At 43.0% G+C, this 22,645-nt stretch overlaps 1 protein-coding gene across 1 annotated transcript in view; it reads right to left on the bottom strand.

The window, feature by feature from the left end:
• The window catches only part of Stxbp3 (syntaxin binding protein 3), a 70,534-nt gene extending 51,065 nt beyond the window's left edge, over positions 1-19,469 (bottom strand). Inside the window, exons 1-3 of the mRNA XM_048363107.1 lie at positions 19,367-19,469; positions 3,621-3,670; positions 2,535-2,616 (exon numbers count right to left, since the gene is read on the bottom strand). Coding sequence (XP_048219064.1) covers positions 2,535-2,616; positions 3,621-3,670; positions 19,367-19,415 — 181 coding nt within the window. The 5' untranslated portion in view covers positions 19,416-19,469. The remainder of the gene's footprint in view (positions 1-2,534; positions 2,617-3,620; positions 3,671-19,366) is intronic.
• Between the last annotated feature and the right edge of the window lie 3,176 nt (positions 19,470-22,645).

Here is a 22,645-nt window from a genome sequence, read left to right on the forward strand (position 1 = left end):
TAGCCTTGAGCGGGAAGAAGCCAGGGACAGTGCTCAGGCCCTGAGTCCAAGGCCCAGGACTGGCCAAAAAAAAAAAAAAAAATGTATTTCTGTAGCCAAACAAATTTTGAAAATGAATACTGTATCGTTGTGCATTGTTACATTAAACCAATTAAAAGGTCCCAATGACACTTGTTTGCCCATGATACTATTTTCCAAGCTTGCTGGGCATAGAATCCTTTCCTTAAAGAATATGGTAGCAACACTGGAGACAGTAAGAAATAATGATCTCTACAGGGCAAACAAAAACTCCTAAAACATACTAGCTCTGTAACTTCATAGTGTGTTCACCCATTTATCAAAAGGTATTCACTCTAGTTTCACATCAGAATGACCTGTGGCAATGTAATTTTTTTTCCTAAAAAACAACAAACTAATATCAATTAAAATTTCACTTATTTAACAGAAAAGTCGGGTCTTTAATCTTCTAATTTCTAGTTTTCAAGTTTTTCTTTTGCTTTTCCTGATAATCTTTATATCATTTTAAAAAACTTAAAGAACTTCTTTGCTTTTTGTTTTTTTCGTCCTAACACTGGGGCTTGAACTCAAACTTGTACTTTTGCTCAGCTTTTCTGCTCTGAGCTCTGCCTCCAGTCTAGCTTTGTGCTGGAAAACTGAAGATAAAAGTTTCTTAGATTTGTCTGTCTGAGCTGACTTTGAATTTAAATCCTCAGATCTCAGCCTCCTGAGTAGCTCCGATTATCAGTGGGAGCCACCAGGGTGTAGCCCCCTTGCTTGTAATATTCTGAAACTCTACATGTAGACAAAGATATTTACACATGCATACATATACATCTGATTCATATATGCATAAAATATGTATTTCATATACATAGATGAGAGTTTGAGAGACCATATAATAAATATGTATTTCTTAATGATATGTGTAAGGATCAGAAAGGAAAACATGAATTAAGCATTTCCAGAGTCAATATCTTTAAGGAAAACCCGTGACACACGTAATGATCAACAAATGTTTGTTATTAGTAATACATCAGTCATTCACCTAACTACTTCACACATGTTACTTCATTCTATTTTCATAATAATCCTATGAGATAGGCATAGTTATTTGCATTTTATTGAGAGGATGAGGGGCTCAGAGAGGTAGCCTCAACTGGTATGTGGATAAGCCATGTTTCAGAACAAGGTTTCTTCAGCTGCAGAACCCAGACTGTTAACCATGCTATGTACTTCCTCCCCCACATTTCATCATTGGTGATATGCTCAAGAAGCCTGCCTCCATTTGGTTTCAAATCACTTGTTTTTCTATGAAGGGTCATAAGAAGCAGAGATTTAATATGCAATCAGCAACAGAGATTACTTTATGTATAAATATCAAAACAAATATAAAGTCAGAGAATACTTTCTAGAGAATCTGTGTTTACCTCTGAGCCACAGAAGTTAGGAATGACTAACCAGATGTGGTGGCTCATGCCTCTAATCCTAACCACTCAGAAAGCTGGCACTGGAAGGATCAAGACTTGAGGACGGCTCAGGCAAAATGTTTGTGAAACCCTATCTCAATCAATATAAAGCTGGGTATGTGACAAACTGTTATCCCAGTAACTCAGAAAGCACAAGTAGAGGGACCAAAGTTCAGGCCAGTGCTGACAAAAAATAAAACCCTATCTTAAGACAAGTAAAAGCAAAAAGGGTTGGAAGCATAGCTTAAATAAGAAGCACCTAGCTAGCAAGGGTAAGGCTCAAACTCTTCCAAAACACAGTACATTATGATCCAAAATATTAAAAAAAATTACATCTGACTTTAAGTGCTTTCCTACTGCAAATGGGAAAATGGGTGTATATATCTGTCTTTCTAGGGCCGTTATAAAAATCAAATTTAAATAACTGAGTTAAAGAACAACAATTTAAGGATAATAGCATTATAAATGTTGCAAGACATTGCTGTTTTCCCTAGAAGGTAATACAGATTAATATTTCACTAGTGTAAGCCTGACTACTTGTGCTAGCATTTTTTCCCAAATCTGTATTTTCAGTTTTCTTCCTAGAACTGATCTAAACTTATAATTATCTCATTTTCAAGTAATAAAATAAATTTACAAAATCAGCATCATATATTTTCAAATGTGTATCAGTATTGAATTTATAATATCAATTTAGAAGCAAAGAAAAGCACAAGAGCTGCAAGTACAGCCCAGTGGTGGAACACTTTGCTTCTATGCACAAAGTCCTAGGTTTGAATCCTAAAACCAAAAAGAAAAAGAAAACCACAAGCAAAGTTAACTGAGTGTATCAATACACAAAACCATTAAAAAGTTAAAAGCAACTTAGTCTTAGTTAATAACACTTAATAATATATCTCAGTTGGCAGAAAAACTGACTCTGAAGATTCACAGCGAAAAGAAAGATGCCAAATTTGTTTATGCCATATAAAAATAAAACACAGTCTTCTTTTACTGACTAAAATTTCTTAATTCTTCAACCTTCCAAATAAATTTTTTAAAGTATTCATGAGAATTAATAACACTTACCAGTAATTCCCTCTTCTAGAAGATCTGTCATTTTGCAACATGATGCCAAAAGCTTAGTGGTAAATTCATCTAAAAGCATTATCTTAAACACAAATTAAGAATTAAGTATAAGCATCTAATTGCAAAGAATTCACAAAAGACTGAATTTTAGATCTTAAATCTATTCAAACTTATCAATCTTTTATAACATAAAATTAAAATATTAGTACAGCATATGAAATGACCCCAGTTCATGTTTTGGCTTATGAACTAGAGGTTTTTTCAACAGACATACATATAGAATGTGTGTGTGCATGTGTGTATTTTTATTTTGAAGGGCTTTTGCAGTTTAATACATTCAATGTTTAACATCAAATTTTCTTAAAATTATAAATTAACACTTATTATTGTTTCAAGCACTGTTCACTTATTTTCTAGCTACCGTATTAGCTGTTACCATCCCCATTTAATTTCTTATTTATTTTTTCTTTAAATGGGAAGAGTTTGGTTGAAATAAGGGTACTTTTGAGTCCCTTAAGGAACAACTTAGACTTGTGTCAATAACTACATCACCATCCAGAAATGTTTGTCTTTCTTTAATGAGTGCCTAAGCACTATGCTATGTGTTGGGAACACTTAACAGGTCATTACTTAACAAGTAGTTAACAAAACACCTAACAAGCAATTATAGTACAGCCTTCTATTTTATGTATGAGATTAGAGACAATACTAGTCTTTAAGGTTGGGGTCAGGGAATGGTATAAAGAACTAAAGAACTAGGTGAGTAAGAATAGAAGGTTGGTTGATCAGGATTTGCAAAGCCCTGGAGTTAAGAGAAAGTTGGCCCATTTAATGCTCATTTTTGGTGCTGCAGATTGAATCTAGGTCATGCTAAGCAACATGCCAGACCACTAATAGCCTCATCTTAAAGATAAGGAAACAGAGGCAGACAAAGTTTGTATTACTTGCCCAAGGAGCCATACCTACTAAATGGTGAAGTTGGGATTTAAAAGCAAATAGTGTGAGTCCTAGTCCTATGCTCTAACAGAAGTTTCTAAGTATAGTATTCTGAAGTCCTCAATAAAAGAAAAAAAATTCATACTCTACCTTCCATTCTCCTTCTTTCTTGCAGTCATCAAACACAGCAGATTTTACCTCTGTTTTAAAGAAAAGAATTCAGTGAGTTAAATCAACTTAGAAAAATATCATAATACTCAAAAGACCCAAAATACCCAAGAAAAATTCCAATTTGAAAACTAGTTAAAACTCTATTAAAAGTACACAAAGAGCAGACCCTTGATATCCATGATATATGGTTCTAAGAACAAACCATGAATGTTCACAACAGTTTCAGTACTCCAAAATTAATTGAGTTTTCGGTGTTATAATGCAGTAGGTCTGAGTATCTACAATTGGAAATCTCAGAGTAAGCTATTTTATGGTCTCAACAATTACTGTTCTAAGCAATACTTACAAAACTATATGGTGTAAACCAACTGTACAACTCAAAGGGGTGAGGAAGATGGGGAGGGGGGAAGACAGGGGGAAATGGATAAGAACTGTACGCACTGCCCTACGTATGAAACTGTAACCCCTTTGTACATCACTTTGACAATAAAGAAATGATTTTTTTTAATTACTGTTCTATTCACTAATACTGCTCATCTAAAGATCTGGCTGGGCAACAGCGGCTCATGCCTGTAATCCTAGCTACTCAGGAGGCTGAGATCTAAGGATTGCAATTTGAAGCCAGGAGGAGCAAAAAAAGCCCCCATGAGACTCTATTTTCCAATTAACCACTCAAAAACTTGAAGTGTCTTTGTGGCTCAAAGTGGTATATCACTAGACTTGAGCAAAAGATCTCAGGGACAGTGCCCAGGCCCTGAGTTCAAGCCCCACAACTCATTTTTTTAAAAAGTTAAATCTTTCATGTTCTTTATTTCTACAATTGCAGATGTTAATCCATTTCTCCTGTAATGCTACTTTTCAATAAATCTAAAACTTTGGCCTAAAACAAGCATATTTATGTCTTTGGGAGCTTGGGAAAGATTAACAAGTTTTTACTTCGCTTTTGGGGGTGTATTTTTACAAAATTAAAGGCAGGGAAACATTCAGTAGATCACACACAACTAATGTCTTAGACAAACATGAAGGATTTCACACAGGACTAATACTAAAATAATATGTTACTTACATTTATGAATTAGTTTCATTCTTACATTTCACATAAGATAAAAATGAAGGCATTTTATTTGTTCTAATTTTATGTATTTGTGTCTTTCTCTTAAGAAATGAATGGGGCTGGGGATATAGCCTAGTGGCAAGAGTGCCTGCCTCGGATACACGAGGCCCTAGGTTCGATTCCCCAGCACCACATATACAGAAAACGGCCAGAAGCCGCGCTGTGGCTCAAGTGGCAGAGTGCTAGCCTTGAGCGGGAAGAAGCCAGGGACAGTGCTCAGGCCCTGAGTCCAAGGCCCAGGACTGGCAAAAAAAAAAAAAAAAAAAAAAAAAAAAAAAAAAAAAAAGAAATGAATGCCAATGGAATTTGTAATGGGGCAGATTTGGAGAAAAGATCCATGGGTAGTCATCCTATGAACAGTCTTTGAAACAGCACTATTCACTATAGTCAGGTTACGGAAACAGCCTAGATGCCCTTCAATGGACAAATAGAGCAAGAACATGTATGTGCGTATGCATATATATATAAATACACAAATATATATACATGCAGACAATGGAATTTTATTCATCCTTCATGAAGACTGATTATGTCTTTTGCAGGAAAATGAATAGACCTAGAAAACATTATGTTAAGTGAAATAAGTCAGGTTCAGATAAAGGATGTGTTTTTCTTTCATCTGTGGACGTTAATCTACATTATAAATATATCTGAAAACACATAAAAGGTTATATGTATATACAAACACATGTTAACTAAAGTACCGTAGATGCAAGGGAGGATCCCAATAGTGTAATTCACCTGAACAATGAAGTAATAATATTCAATGTACATATGTGAAAATAGAACCAAGTAAATTGAAGGGATGCATGATGTTGGGAGAGATGAGGAAGAGTGATGAAAAAGGTGACATTGATCAAGATGCAATACATTCAATTTGACGTGTTGGATTGTAACTCCTGTGTACAAATACTTAAAGATAGTAAATTTAAAAATAAAAGAAAGAAAAACCATATATCTACACACTGTCCTAGAAGACAGAAACTAGACCCAGTGTCTATTGAGCACGCGCTATGTGATTAGTCTGAACTGCACTGTCCTGCAAGCACAGACTACATATGAGAGGTTGGAGCATGACTCAGTGGTAGAACACATACTCAGTATGATTAAGGTCCTGGGTTTGATCTCCAACACCTCCAAAACAACAACAAAATCATACATACAAAAATACACACACAAAACCAAAAAACCCCAAGACTTTGAAATGAAAAAAAGGAACAAAAGCAAGTTAACTTTTTGTTTGGTTTTGGTGTTTTTTTTGCCAGTCCTGGGGCTTGAACTCAGGGCTTAAGCACTGTCCCTGGCTTCTTTTTGCTCAAGGCTAGCACTCTGTCACTTGAGCCACAGCACCACTTCTAGATTTTTCTATATATGTGGTGCTGAGGAATCAAACCCGGGGCTTCATGTATACGAGATGAGCACTTTACCACCAGGCCATATTCCTAGCCCCAAGTTAACTTTTAAATTACATTTTTAGATAACTTTTTGCATACATCAAGTGGAGGAGAATATATTGTTAAAATTAATTTCACATCTCTTTACTTTGTTCAATGTTGTTCAATGTGGCCACCAGAAAAATTTAAATTTCATATGTGGTTTGCATTATTATTTTTTTAATGGTACTAAGGATTAAAGTCAGGGTCCTGAATTACTTTTGAGTCACACCTCTGGTTCTTACATTTCATTTCTACTGAGTAATACTGTCCAAGAATCTAAAGATTCCTATACAGTCAGTGTTAGCATCTTTAAAATAAAGAACTAATTTGATGAGCAGAGATTGGAGCATTCATGAAAAGTGATATGGTTACATACAACATATATTTAGAGTAGAGAGAAAGGAAATCTCATCAACTAAATCAACTGAAGTAAAAAGACATTTCCTCTAAATATTAATGAAAATTACTGAACTCTATATCCATTTTTCTTTTCTTTTTTTCTTTTTTGCCAGTTCTGGGCCTTGGACTCAGGGCCTGAGCCCTGTCCCTGGCCTCTTTTTGCTCAAGGCTAGTACTCTGCCACTTGAGCCACAGCACTACTTCTGGCTGTTTTCTATATAGGTGGTGCTGGGGAATCGAACCTAGGGCTTCATGTATACAAGGCAAGCACTCTTGCCACTAGGCCATATTCCCAGCCCCTTTTCTTTTTTTTTTTTTTAATTTTTTTTTTTGGGGGGGGGCTAGTCCTAGGCCAACTCAGAGCCTGAGCACTGTCCCTGGCTTCCTTTTGCTCTGCCACTTGAGCCACAGTGCCACTTCTGGCCGTTTTCTATATATGTGGTGCTGGGGAATGGAACCCAGGACTTCATGTATACAAGGCGAGCTCTCTTGCCACTAGGCCATATTCCCAGCCCCTATAACCATTTTTCTGCAGCATTCTAAACATGAATACACCTCAAGAGTATGGTTTTGCCTTTGCTTTGCCTATTCTACATTCTTCTTTAGACATCAGGTTCTTTGCCAAATTTCATCTATCAAGATCAGTCCTTAAGTATTTAACAATATTAAAGCTCATTTCTCCTTGATTTCATTCAATTATACAGTACAGATTTAAGCATTTACATGCCTCAAATTGAGATAAAATTGAGTTCCCTAAAAACTGCTCTAGGCTTCACATCTGTAAATTGTGGGTCATCTTTTTAATCCAGCCTCTGGATATTTCCTCTTTCCTATATTCAGAACCCCCATTCGGCAGTACTGATTGTTCTTCTGATATCTGACCGTAATTTTTTACTGGCGCTGTTACCAGAAAAACACCTTCATTTTTTTAAAAAACCAATGCCAAATGTCAAGATTTATAATACATAGCAACAAAGCCAATGTTGTGCTATGAAAGAGGACAAATACAACAGTGAAACCAAAGAGGTCTGAATAGATTCACTCATGCATGGTGACTGGATTTGTACAAAAGAACTTTGCAGTGCACTGCAAAAAATCATGATCAAATTTAGTAAATAATATCGGGCTAGTGGAAAGTATAACAGTCAAGTTTCTATTTTAAATTACACCAGATTATTTTTATTGTTATTATAAAGGTGATGTATACATTTTGGATAATTCCAGCAGAAGATCACAATAGCTCAATAGTTATGTTCTTATGAACACACAGATGATGCTAAGCGAAATAAACTCCAAGTTATAAAAACAAGTGGTTTATCGTTGTTATTTTCAACATACCGTGTGAAATTATGCCCTTTTTCTTTTGTCTTTCTTTCCCATGGTTTTACTCCTGCTATCACTGTAAATGATTTTGGTACCCTGGTTACTGTATAGATGTGTACTGAATTAGGGAAGGGAAAAGAAATACCAAAATCAAGAAACAAAGGATAAAAAGACAAACCAATGCAACAGCAATACTTACAAACTATATTGTTTAGGACTGGGAATATGGCTTAGTGGTGGAGTGCTTGCCTAGCATGCATGAAGCCCTGGGTTCCATTCCTCAGTACCATATAAATAGAAAAACCCAGAAGTGATGCTGTGGCTCAAGTGGTAGAGTGCTAGCCTTGAGCAAAAGAAACTAGGGACAGGGGCTGGGGATATAGCCTAGCGGCAAGAGTGCCTGCCTCGGTATACCCGAGGCCCTAGGTTCGATTCCCCAGCACCACATATACAGAAAACGGCCAGAAGCGGCGCTGTGGCTCAAGTGGCAGAGTGCTAGCCTTGAGCGGGAAGAAGCCAGGGACAGTGCTTAGGCCCTGAGTCCAAGGCCCAGGACTGGCCAAAAAAAAAAGAAACTAGGGACAGTACCTAGTTCCAGAGTTCAAGCCCCAGGACTGGCAGGGAAAAAAAAAACAACCACAACAACTATATGGTATAAACCAATTGTACAGCTCATGGGGTGGGGGAGGGATACGGGGAGGGGGGAAAGGCAGGGGAAAAATGAGAGAGGAGGTAACAAGTTGGATAAGAAATGTACGGACTACCTTACGTATGAAACTATAACTCCGCTGTACATCACTTTGAAATTAAAGAAATGAAAAAAATTTAAAAAGACTTACCAATGAATAAATTTATGAATACACTGAAAACAAAACAAAACAAAAAGATGATGTAAAGAGGAATTACAGTTATCCTGGGGCTTGGACTCAGCGCCTGAACTTCAACTCTTTTCAGACAATGTCACCCCTTCCCTCACTCTCTCCCAGTTTTTCCCTCACTAGATCATTTTTAGTTAAAATTCCTTATTTCTGATATCACAGAGATCATTTCATTAAGTAAAATTCCTTGATTCTTATTTCTAACAGTACACAGAAACAGTAGGTGCTCTGACTGGCTGCCAGCCTCTTGTTGCTCTCTTCAGCAATGGTGAGTCAGATCCGTTTTCCTCAGGAAAGAGAAATCCAAGGTTTATTGCTTTTGTCAATAACAAAAATGTTGGAAAACCTGGTGGTAAAACTGTTGCCACTGGCATTTTTCACATGAACCACATCAATATTCACACCATTATTTCAACAGGTAAACTGAGTTAGGGAATGTGATAAACAACTGTTAGGGAACCTCAAAAACAAACTGAGCACAGGTAGGTAATAGAAACTAAATACGGAAAACAGCTACTATTGCTAGAATGTCCAAGTCTAAAAGGAGATTACGGCTATCTCTTGGTATCTAGGGGGAGGGGGGTTCCAAGAACCTCCATGGATGCCAAAATCCAAAGATGAAAAAAACGAATAGTGCTTACATCTCAACTGTGCACATCTTCCTGTGTACTTTAAACTATCTCTTCATTCGTGAAAGTACATTCCACAATGCAAATGCTATAAATAATGAACATTTTTTATTCTTATCATTGCTCAATGTACTATCGCAACAGCCTCTTATTTAGACTCTTATTTGGACTTTTTTGCTTTCCACCTTCAATCCTTTGCATTCTCAATTAATTTTTCACATTGCTGTATACAGGTCAGCTTCCTAATACACAATCCTTCTGTTTACCTCAATATCTACCTCAAAAGTCCCTTCATTCTTGCCTACAAAACAAAATCTAAACTCTACTATTCAATGTCCTCCCCTAACTAGCTCTGTCTCATTTCTAAACTGATCTTCCACAAGTCCAAATGTTACTCAAACAATGACCTAGTAATACCAACTCTCCTATTGCTGTTTCTTTTAAGTATAAAAGGAAATATACTTAAAACTATAATGCCAATGAAGTAAAAATGCTGGAAGGAAGAAAAAGGGATTATGTGTACAATAACATGATCAATGCTAATGGTATGCTCAGAAAAATAATGTGAATAAACCTGATAATAACAGTGCAAGAGAAACTGGTTTGTCTGGAAATAGGAAATAACATATGAATAATGAAGTCTTAAAGGAAATAAAGCAAATAAAAAGGCAAACTGCCTGCCAATGAGCAAAAGCATCAGATCTGGAGTTTGAGGACTGGATATTCTCTCTCTCTCTCTCTCTCTCTCTCACACACACACACACACACACACACACACACACACACACACACACACACACACACACACACACACAGGCAAACCATATGAAAATCAGAATCAAGAAAACAAGAGTAAAAAATGCAAGTACTAAAAGAAAATCTCACTATTGACCTGGAAAAGATACCCTCCTCTATCTGCTCGATTGCATCTAAATTCACAGCTATGACCACCATATGCTGTATACTACATGATCTCTTAAATTCTTCTGAGTTTACACCTCAATATCTCATCTCCAATTGCCTATCAGATACTTCAATTTACACTTGACTCACCATGTTCTAGCCCTAAACTATTTTATTTTTTCCCCTCCAAACCTTTACCTTCTCTTTTCATCAATAAACCAGCAACACCATTATCTAATTCACAAATTGGAATTTCATAGTCTAGGCTGACTCTCCTTTAGCTTAAATCCTATTGATTCTACCTCCCAAATCCCTCCTAGTCTCATCTATCTTCCCTTTATCTCCTATGTGACAACTGAGCCTTTTCCATCCATTTTTCCCTTTATCTCCTTTGTGTCCACTAAGCCTTTTCTTCTGGATCATCTATATCAACTCTTTGCCTCCCACTCCCGTTTATTTCTCAACAGCAGAGTTGTATCTCTAACTTCTAGAAGTTTGTAGTTTCATAATCAAATTGTTACAAAAAGGGTATCAGCTTACATACATTTCTATCACTGCATTTTTCACTAAATATGCATTATATCTCCAAATATCCAAATATAAAATTTGGCTACAGAATATTCCTTAGTATAGGCACAGTATACTATTCAAATATTCTCCCATTTGCCAGGCTGTGTGCCATTCTGTGTCCAATTTTACCACTATAATATTATAGTAAAAAACTCTAAACATATATGTATATTTGCGATTACTTTTAATTCTGAAATGGAAAGACCCACAATGAGATTGCTGACATTACAAAGTATCTGTCTCTTATTTTACTAAACTGAAAATTTCTCAAAAGGCACTAAAAACTCATACACTCCCGTCAAGAAGCTTTCCACTACTACATGCTATCAGTCACCCTGATTCTGCCAATCTTATAGATTAAAAAGGTTAGCTAGTCTTGATTTCCATTTCTCCAAATCAAAAAGTCTATTGAATGACTTAACCTACAAGTTGCCTGCTCATTTCCTTTGCTCATTTTTCTGCCAGGTCATTATCTTTTCCCAGTCAATTTCTAGGCATTCTTTATATATCGAGTCTTTCTGTCCTATGTATGTTGGCATTTTCTTCAAGTCTATAGTTTAGCTCTTGGCTTTATTTATAGTGTCCTACATGAAAAGTCTTACATAATATCTTTTGCAGTGTCTGGGTAAGGTTATCAGTTATTTTTTTAAGTCTAACCCACATTAGCCTACAATTTCTCCAAATTTTATTGTTTCACTTTTTATATTTTAGATTTCTAATGTTTAGTTTATTTTAATCCACTGGTGATGTAGTACTCAGATGTTTACAATCAATATAATAAGAGGTCGAGGTGTGGCTCAAATGATTGCTCAACAGCCTAAGTAGTACAACAACCTAAGATCAAACCCCAGTACCAAAATAAACAAACAGGAGCAAGGAATGATGATAACAAAAGCTGTCAGAACAAACAGGCTAAGACACAATCTACAAAATGTCATTAGGCAAAGAAACGCCAATGGGAAGAAACACTTATATCCCAAACAAAACATGAGAAAAATATGGCACAATATAAATCTAATAAGAATGCAAGTAAAAATAAAATATAACAAATTAAAGGTCTAAAAAATGGAACTGGAGTTATCAAAGATTCAATGGGGGGAGGGGGAGACTGGGCAGGGGCACAATCTAGGCTGGATGTAGTGGCACTTGTCTGTAATCCTAGCTACTAGGGAACTAGGAACAGGAAGGAATGCAGCTTGAGGCAAGCCCATCAAATTTAATGAGAGTCTATCTTCCCAAAGCCAAGTGCAGGGGACATGCTGGTGATGTCAGCCACATAGGTGGTAGAGATAGGAAGATCATACTAAAGGCTAGACCTGGCAAAAGCCCAAGACTATCTGAGAAAGAATCAAAAATGGAAAAAGTGTGGCTCAAGTGGTAGAGCAATTACTTACCAAGTATAAGTTGAGTTCAATGACCAGCACCCCTTAAAAAAACACAACTTCATTATTTAATAAACTGAAGTACACCTAGACTAGAAACCAAGTCTTCCAACTATAGTACAATGTGGAGAAATATTCAAATGAGGCCTTTATAATGTTTAATAATGTTTTTTGAAAAATAGCCAATAGCAAAAAAAAAAAAATCACATCTGCAGGTCATAAAGGAATTTAGATTCTCAAAAAAAGCAAAACATGTTCTTAAATTCCTAATTATTATTCTGCCTACGTCTGGCCTATAGCATTCAGTTTGTGGGTAACAATCTTTATAAAGGTCAAACTAGGCGCTGGAGTAGGAAACAAGAGAAGACACCATGAATTATTTTAATAAAGACATAATGAGCTGTGCATAAGGTTTCTAAAATATATGGTTCAAAAATATAGTTAAGTAGAATACATGAAAATTGAGAACTACGACAAGAACACTAAATATATACAAAGGCAGGACTGGGTATATAGTTCAGTAGAACAGATGAAAATTGAGAACTACGACAAGAACACTAAACATATACAAAGACAGGACTGGGTATATAGTTCAGTGGTTGCCTAACCATGTGCAAGGATCTGGGTTCAGTTCCTAGTACTGAAAAAAAAAAACAACCCTGAAATTATACAAAGGCAAATATTAAGGTAATTTTTTCTAGTAGAAATCTAGTACATTCTTATTTTTAAAGAAGATATAGTCATCTTTTAGTGTTCTCAGGGGGTTGGGTTCAGAATCTCCTCCTTACTCCAACCAGTATCTGTGAATACACAGGTCTCTTCCATGCAAGGGTACAGTAAGCCAGGCACAAGTACATGCTATAGTCCCAACTACTCAGGAGCTAAGGTAGGAGGATCACTTGAGACTATGTGTTCAAGCCAGTCTAGGCAAAATAGAGATTTCCAGTCTCAAAAAAATTTCAGAAATAGAATGATACAGCATTAGCATATAACCATGTGCATCCTTCCCCATACTTTAAAGCATCTGTAGATTACTTATAATATCTAATACAATGTCAATGTTCTGCAAACTGTTGGAATGTATTGTTTACAAAATGACAAATAAAACCTATAAATGTCCAGTACAAATATATTTATTCCCTAATATTTCCAATCCACTGTTAGATAAATTATGTATATGGGAGCTACTAAAGGGTCTACAGTAAATCTGACAGTCAGAATAATGGCTATATTGAGGGAAAGGGGTGGAGTTGAACTGGGGAAGTCATGGGGTGCTTGGAAACATTCTATAGTTGTAACTGGGTAGTAGTTATTTAGGCAAAAAAAATCAAGTTATATGCAACATTATCATTATACTTAATTAAATTTTAATGGGCATTTCCCTTCAAAGTAGAAATAAGCAAATAACTTCTTTTTGGCATTACTTAATGGAATGTGAAAATATGGTGACTGGTATTTGAGGAAGAGGAGGAAAACCATCTTTAGTGTTTCCTCATTGCCTAGAAAATACCTCAACTATTTACCAGAGCATTTACAATCCTATTGCCTACATCTTCCAATCCTTTGCAACTAAAAAGAAGTGTTTCTCTTTTGTTGTTGTTCCCCTTTTATAAATAATCACACATTTTTGTCACTTTTTACGGTGTGTTCCAGATTTTCTTTGCTTAGCAAAATATCAGCCTCTTACAAGAACCATCTTAAATGTCACTCCTGCTTTGAATATCCCAGACCCACTACCAGAGGAAACCAACACCTTTTCCTGTCTTCTACAAGCAAATGTCTTCGTATCTGCTAAAACAGCACCTATTTCTTGTGCACCAGTCTCTGACTTTATTGTGAATTTCAAGAGGTCAAAGAACAGGGCAGGTACTCAATATAAATAGACTTAAATGAATGACTGTGTAAAGATCTAAAGTAACATTTTTTCCCGTTGGAATCGTTTTATTTCTAGATCAAAATCACTATATTCAATAAGTTACTTGGTCCAAAAAGTAACTCAGTTTGTCCAATACCCCAACAGTTAAGTACCTTCCATGATTCCTCTTCAACCCCCCACCCCCATTTTTTCTTCCCTTTTTTTGGTCACAGTTCTGCTGTTAGGTGAATGTGTCCTTTTGGGTCATTAAACTGGTACCTGCTTCCAACTTGAATGGTGGTTGGCAGCAAGACTAAGATCTGTTTCCATTTTTTTTCTCTAAAAGAACTTTTTTTTTTTTGGCCAGTCCTGGGCCTTGGACTCAGGGCCTGAGCACTGTCCCTGGCTTCTTCCCGCTCAAGGGTAGCACTCCGCCACTTGAGCCACAGCGCCGCTTCTGGCCGTTTTCTGTATATGTGGTGCTGGGGAATTGAACCTAGGGCCTCGTGTATCCGAGGCAGGCACTCTTGCCACTAGGCTATATCCCCAGCCCCCTAAAAGAACTTTTTTAACTGCACCACGAAATGAGCTTAAAAGAGGAAGTGACAAGAATTTTTAAAACCCATAGACAGCTGATTACAACAAAACCAAAAGCATGTTTCTCTGCACAAGTGTTTATTTTCAGAAAACTTTAAGAAGGATTAAAAAACCTAAAAGTAGTTGTGTCTGGAGAGAAAGACTCTGGGCTTAGGTTGGAAGGAAGTTTACTTTTATTTTATATTTGCATTTGCTATTGCAATCTTTTTCTACTTCAGTTTAAAAAAAGTAACTTTAATTAGCAGTTAAATTTTAAAATGATTTTTACTTCATTGTCGCTTGCTGTCGTTTTTCAAATGTGGTTCTTTAAAAAAAAAATAAACGACATAAACGTTTCACTTAAAACCCTGTAACTGTGGTACTTTTGTTACCACTTCCCTAAAGCAAAAAACAGCAAATAAGCATAGCAATCTTCACTAGTTTTTGAGTGGTTAATTGAAGATGAGAGTCTCATGGCGACTTTTCTGCCCAGGCTGGCTTCAAACCATTATCCTCAGAGCTCAGCTTGCTGAGTAGCTAGGATTGCAGACATGAGCCAGGGGCATCTGGCTGCCCTGAGACTCTAATCTCCAATAAACTACTCAATAAAAACAGAAGTAGTGCTGTTGCTGAAGTTAGAATGCCAGCCTTGAGAAAACTCCCAGGCCCAGAGTTCAAACCCCAGGAATGGCAGAGAGACAGAGAGAGACAGAGAGAGTTTTTGAAATGAGCTTTCAGCAACTGAAGAAATACAAATTCTCGGCAGGTCTTCAAGAGAACCAAACAGTGATATAAGGGTACTATTAAAGGAAAACGTTCCTGACAGTTATTGTCTGTGTAGACTGAAATGAGAAAAGGAAGTCAGCTTTAAGTAACAGTTAAGAGTCTAATGCATAAAATAAGACTCTGAACTAAAGTTTGCATATCAATCATTAGCATTGTAGATCAATCATTAGCATTGTATTCCAAACAACCTATGTGTAAACCCTAGGTCTAGATTTAATAGATGTTGGCCGGGTTTACTTTAAAAGCCTTATTACAAGATATAATTTATATTTTACACATATTTTAAAGCATATGACTTTTTTCCCCAGTGCATTCATAAAGCCATACATCCATCACCATGTTTCCATACTAGTTTTGAGAATTTCTCCAGTACTCTAATAAGAGACCCCATTCCTCCAATCTCCCTCTCTCTAGATAGGCATCCACTTAGTACACTTCCTGTCTTGATGTATTTGCTTACTCTGGACATTTCATATAAGTGGAGTCATAAAATATGACTGGGTTCTTATTTTGCGTAATATTTTCAAGACTCAGTGAAGATATAAAATATGTCACTAATTTCTTTTTACTGCCGTATCCATGCATCAGTGTGAGACCTCTTGTTTCCTCTTTTGGCTATAAGAATAATGCAGTCATTCTAATAAGCTATGCCAATTTCAATGTCAGTGAAATGCCGACATTCTTATGACGTTTAATATGTGTAAAGAACAGCACCTTGGACATGAAAGGATCTGTTCCTGCCATCCCAGGGGACCATGTGGAGATAATCACAGACAGGAGAAGAAGGTTCATAAGGAGGTTTATTTGTGGGGCCATAGTTCCCACGGGAGAGGGAGCTACAAGGCGTCTGCACCTTATCCAGGTGGCAGCTTCTCTCTGGGGGTAAAGGGGAAGTAGGTAGGTAGTGAGTAGGAGTGGCTCATTAGGTATGGGTGGATCTGGGGGCTAGTGGGAGGAGCTGAGGACCTAAGGCTAGGGAAATGCTAACAGCACTGAGTAGTAGTCCCATTCTATTTACCATAGTTTCTGGATAAATTAGAGGTTCTTACGTTTAGTTTTCAATCCTGGACTAATTATACCTCTAACCCAACAAAACCTTTTTCTCCAATTATTTTTTTATCCTTCTCTTAGCTCCAACATTTTTCCAGATTCATCTTTTGCCAAATTAACTGAAGAGACTCCTTTTTGAGTATGTTTCATCCAGCAAGCGTCAGGTGGCAATTATCTTGTCTTTCGGTTGTTTCTAGTTAGACAATCTCTGAGAACTATTTTAGCAACTCCCGTCTCTTTCCTCCGGTTCAGTTTCTGTCCTTACCTTACACTCTGTCTGGATAGCCTGCTGTCACCTCGAATCGACAGCACCGGGCGGGAACTTGATTATCTCTACACTCACCCCTGGCCTAGTGGCTCGCGCCGCAGAGCTTGCTGCCTGCCCCCGCGCTGGCGCCTAGCTGACCTGTGAGCTGACCTGTGAGCTGACCTGTGAGCGGATGGGTGAGCTGACCGGTAAGCTGACCTGTGAGCTGACCTGTGAGCTGACGGGTGAGCTGACCTGTGAGCTGACGGGTGAGCTGACGGGTGAGCTGACCTGTGAGCTGACCTTTGGGCTGACCGGTGAGGTGACCGGTGGGCTGGCCGGTGAGCTGACCTGTGAGCTGACGGGTGAGCTGACCTGTGAGCTGACGGGTGAGCTGACCTGTGAGCTGACCTGTGAGCTGACGGGTGAGCTGACGGGTGAGCTGACCTGTGAGCTGACCTGTGAGCTGACCTGTGAGCTGACCTGTGAGCTGACGGGTGAGCTGACCTGTGAGCTGACGGGTGAGCTGACGGGTGAGCTGACGGGTGAGCTGACCGGCGGGCTGGCCGGCGAGGTGACCGGTGAGCTGACGGGTGAGCTGACCTGTGAGCTGACGGGTGAGCTGACGGGTGAGCTGACCTGTGAGCTGACGGGTGAGCTGACCTGTGAGCTGACGGGTGAGCTGACCTGTGAGCTGACGGGTGAGCTGACGGGTGAGCTGACCTGTGAGCTGACCTTTGGGCTGACCGGTGAGGTGACCGGTGGGCTGGCCGGTGAGCTGACCTGTGAGCTGACGGGTGAGCTGACCTGTGAGCTGACCGGTGAGCTGACGGGTGAGCTGACCTGTGAGCTGACCTGTGAGCTGACGGGTGAGCTGACGGGTGAGCTGACCTGTGAGCTGACCTGTGAGCTGACCTGTGAGCTGACCTGTGAGCTGACGGGTGAGCTGACCTGTGAGCTGACGGGTGAGCTGACCTGTGAGCTGACCTGTGAGCTGACGGGTGAGCTGACCTGTGAGCTGACGGGTGAGCTGACGGGTGAGCTGACGGGTGAGCTGACCTGTGAGCTGACGGGTGAGCTGACGGGTGAGCTGACGGGTGAGCTGACGGGTGAGCTGACCTGTGAGCTGACGGGTGAGCTGACGGGTGAGCTGACGGGTGAGCTGACCTGTGAGCTGACCTGTGAGCTGACGGGTGAGCTGACCTGTGAGCTGACGGGTGAGCTGACGGGTGAGCTGACGGGTGAGCTGACCTGTGAGCTGACGGGTGAGCTGACGGGTGAGCTGACCTGTGAGCTGACCTGTGAGCTGACGGGTGGGCTGACCTGTGAGCTGACGGGTGAGCTGACCTGTGAGCTGACCTGTGAGCGGATGGGTGAGCTGACGGGTGAGCTGACCTGTGAGCTGACCTGTGAGCTGACGGGTGGGCTGACCTGTGAGCTGACGGGTGAGCTGACCTGTGAGCTGACCTGTGAGCTGATGGGTGAGCTGACCTGTGAGCTGACGGGTGAGCTGACCTGTGAGCTGACCTGTGAGCTGACCTGTGAGCTGACGGGTGAGCTGACCTGTGAGCTGACGGGTGAGCTGACCTGTGAGCTGACGGGTGAGCTGACCTGTGAGCTGACCTGTGAGCTGACGGGTGAGCTGACCTGTGAGCTGACGGGTGAGCTGACCTGTGAGCTGACGGGTGAGCTGACCTGTGAGCTGACGGGTGAGCTGACCTGTGAGCTGACCTGTGAGCTGACCTGTGAGCTGACCTGTGAGCTGACGGGTGAGCTGACCTGTGAGCTGACGGGTGAGCTGACGGGTGAGCTGACGGGTGGGCTGACGGGTGAGCTGACCGGCGGGCTGGCCGGTGAGGTGACCGTGAGCGAGCGCACCCCCTCCGGACGGCCGCCTCCGGGCTGGGCCGATCTGAAGGAGGCGCTTTTTCCGATCATGGAAAGCGCCACTTCCGTAACAAGCAGGATCTGGAGTTCCGAGAAGGCTGTCACTCACATCTAAGTGAAAGCGAACCCGCCCCGGCTCGGCCAGCTGGGGCAGGGACCTCGGAGGAGAGGACGCTCCGCCCCGCCCGGCCCGGCCCGGCCCGGCAGCCAGGCGCGGGTGCGGAGACGGCGGGGACGGCGGCGGGCCGGCGCGCCCGGGACCGCCGAGGAAGGGGGGGGGCGGCCCGGGCCGGGGGGGGGGGGGTGGAGCGGGGCGGCCCGGCCGGGAGGGGGGACGGGGGGTGGAGCGGGGCGGCCCGGGCCGGGAGGGGGGACGGGGGGTGGAGCGGGGCGGCCCGGCGCGGCCCTTCCCCGGAACGCGCCGGCGAGCCGCAGGCTCCGGGCAGCCGCTCCACGCGGCGGGGCCGCGGCGGGGACGGACCGGACCCGGAACCGGACGGCGGCCCCGGGACGCCGCGCGGGGCGAGCTCGCCGCGGGGGGCGGGGGGAGGACGCGCCCGGTCCGCGGCGCCCACGAGCAGGCCGCGCCGCGCCCCCCGCGCACGGAGCCCTCGCGGGGCCGCGGCGCCCGGGCAGCGCGGAGGCCCGCCGCCTTCCCCTCTACCCCGGCCCCGGCCCCCGCGCACTCACTCTGCCACACGACGCTCTTCAGCCCGCGCTCCGTCACCGGCGGCGCCATCTTCCCCAGGCTGAGGAGCCGCGGCCGCCGCCTCCCGCCGGCGCTCCCCACGGCCACGCCCCTCGCGGCTGGGGGGGGAAGGCCACGCCCTCCCGCCGGCGCTCCCCACGGCCACGCCCCTCGCGGCGGGGGGGAGGGGGAGGAAGGCCACGCCCTCCCGCCGGCGCTCCCCGCGGCCACGCCCCTCGCGGCTGGGGGGGGAAGGCCACGCCCTCCCGCCGGCGCTCCCCACGGCCACGCCCCTCGCGGCTGGGGGGGGGAAGGCCACGCCCTCCCGCCGGCGCTCCCCGCGGCCACGCCCCTCGCGGCTGGGGGGGAAGGCCACGCCCTCCCGCCGGCGCTCCCCACGGCCACGCCCCTCGCGGCTGGGGGGGGAAGGCCACGCCCTCCCGCCGGCGCTCCCCGCGGCCACGCCCCTCGCGGCGGGGGGGGAGGGGGAGGAAGGCCACATCCTCCCGCCCGCGCTCCCCGCGGCCACGCCCCTCGCGGCGGGGGGGGAGGGGGAGGCAGGCCACGTCCTCCCGCCGGCTCTCCCCACGGCCACGCCCCTCGCGGCGGGGGGGGAGGGGGGAGGAAGGCCACGTCCTCCCGCCGGCACTCCCCACGGCCACGCCCCTCGCGGCTGGGGGGGAAGGCCACGCCCTCCCGCCCGCGCTCCCCATGGCCACGCCCCTCGCGGCGACGGAGGATGGGGTGGGGGAGGCCCCGCCCTCGCCCCGCGGAAGGCCCCGCCCCTCGCGGCGGTGGCGTAGGGAAGGCCACGCACCTCGCGGCGGCGGAGGGTGGGGGAGGCCCCGCCCTCGCGCCGCGGAAGGCCCCGCCCCTCGCGGCGGTGGCGTAGGGAAGGCCACGCCCCTGCCGGGGCCGCGCCCTCTGGTGACGTCCGAGACGGAGGCGGGACCCGAGGGCGAGCGGAAGGCAGTGCGCAGGTCTTCTGCCCCCTGGCGGCAGGGAGCTGTAGCTGGAGGCTCCAAGTGCTGAGGCCGTGGACAGCCACTGTGATCCCTATTCACTGTTCACTCATCTGCCCGTCTAACCAGATGTCCATGTAGACAGAGGCAGAGGCACAGATCCGGCTAGACGCATCGACAGACATCTCCACCTAGATACAGAGACATCTGTGTATCTCCAGTTAGATATAGATACATCTATCTATAGCAATAGCTATGGATGTCTGGAGAGAGAGACAGATCTATAGAGACAGATACAAATAGATGTGATATATATATAGATATATCTGCATAACATATATATCTATGGATAGGTGGATATAGAAACATATATACCTAGGTAACATATATATATATATATGGAGCAGTCATAGGACCCTATGCTTTACAAAAGAAATTTCTCATTGACAAAGACCTACAGTAGATTTCACCCACAAGGCTGCTCAACTAACAAATGGAAAATTCATTTTCTCCAAAAGTTGATTTACTTGTGTGTGTGTGTGTGTGTATGCATCAACATGCACACGCACCTATCCCAGGGCTTGAACTCAGGGCCTGAGCACTGCCCCTGAGAGTTTATGCTAAAGGCTAGTGCTCTACCACTTGGACCATAGCTCCACTTCCCGCTTTTTTTAGGGGGTGGGGGCAGGAGATGCTTAATTGGAGGTAAGAGTTTTATAGACTTTCCTGCCTGCGCTGGCTTCAACACATGATCCTCAGATCACATCCTCCTGAGTAGCTAGGATTACAGGCATAAACCACTGGTGCTCAGCTAAGAGCTAAATAGTTTTAATAAAGTTTGTCATAAAAAAATGGTAGCCAGGTGCTGGTGGCTTACAACTGTAATTCTAGCTATTTAGGAGGCTGATATCTGAGGATTAAGGTTCAAAGCCTGCCTGGGCAGAAAAGTTCATGACACATTTCCAATTAACCAGCAAGAAGTGGAGATGTGGCTCAAGTGGTATAGCACCAGCCTTGAGCAAAAAAAAGCCAAGTGAAAGTGAGAAACCTTGAAGTCCTAGTACTGGCACAGAACAAAGCAAAACAGCAACAAAAAATAGCTGGAAATGGCTAATGACTAGGACTGCTAATTATCTTCAATATTTGCAGGTTGCTTAGTATATGATATGCACCAAGTAAAGTGAATGATCTGATTAATCTCCAAATCACTTTTTACAGATAAGGAACCAGGCTTGCTGCAGTTAAAGCCGTGCCAGCGGTGCTCAGATAGTGCTGGGTGGCATACGTAGAAAGTGATAGAACAGTTATTGCAAGACAACTTGCAGCTTTTAGAAGAGGAAAGTATAGTGAAGAATAGCAAAAGAAAACAGCCCTAAAAATGGGTTCTGGCACTATATACAGCATGACTTTTTTTTTTTTTTTTACAGCTTCTGAAAAAGAGAAGCTAGAGCCCTGGTGTCCTTTCCTCCTACTTTAAATTGACCCAGCTACTCATAATTTTAAATAAATGCACCATCATCCCCCTGCTCGCTCTTCCGTGTTGAATTGGGACCAGCTTAGCATTAGGATGGAGACCTAATCTATAAGAAACATTTGTAACAGTGCAGATCTTTCTGAAATCCTCACCTGGGTGGGGGGTGGGAGGGGGGAATCAAACCAAGAGAAAAGAGTGCGGTGGCCGAGACCCCATATCCCGAGGGAATGACGTAAAACGCCCTCCTGGGTGGCTCACCGAGGATGAAGTTGTGCTGCATCCTCAACGGCTGGATTTCTGCCAGGCTCCAGTGGCGTGGGCCTTTAGCAACAGCAGCTGTGCGGGAGGCTGAGATGGAAGGATCGGGCTTTGCAGCCAAGCTGTACAGAAAAATCCCTGAGATTTTTATCTCCAACTGATCAGCAAAAAGCCAGAAATGGAGATTTAGCTCAAGGAGTAGAGTGCCAGCCTTGAGTGAAAAAGGCAAGTCAGAGCACAAAGCCCTGAGTTGAAGACCCAATACTGGTGCACACACACACGTGCACACATGCACACACACACACATTTAAGCATAGGATTTAGCTGCACAGGCACACAGAGTCATAGCAATGTGAGTTTAAGCATTTCCATTGTATTAGCAACAACCCATCACAAAGACAATCTTTATCCTCATTTTACAAAGAAGAATAAAATCTCCAGATAAGTCAGGATCCGGATCTATCTGCCGGTAAGGCCTTTCCCTGTACAGCCTTGCTCCCTGCTCTCCGGTTCTGCATAATCGAGCTCTTTCTATAGGTTCCCTCCAGTTGGCTTTCTAAGCAAACTCAAATCCAAACTCAGATTCT

The sequence above is a fragment of the Perognathus longimembris genome, chromosome 15 (genome assembly GCF_023159225.1).
Source record: "Perognathus longimembris pacificus isolate PPM17 chromosome 15, ASM2315922v1, whole genome shotgun sequence".
In the NCBI taxonomy this organism is placed as follows: Eukaryota; Metazoa; Chordata; class Mammalia; order Rodentia; family Heteromyidae; genus Perognathus; species Perognathus longimembris.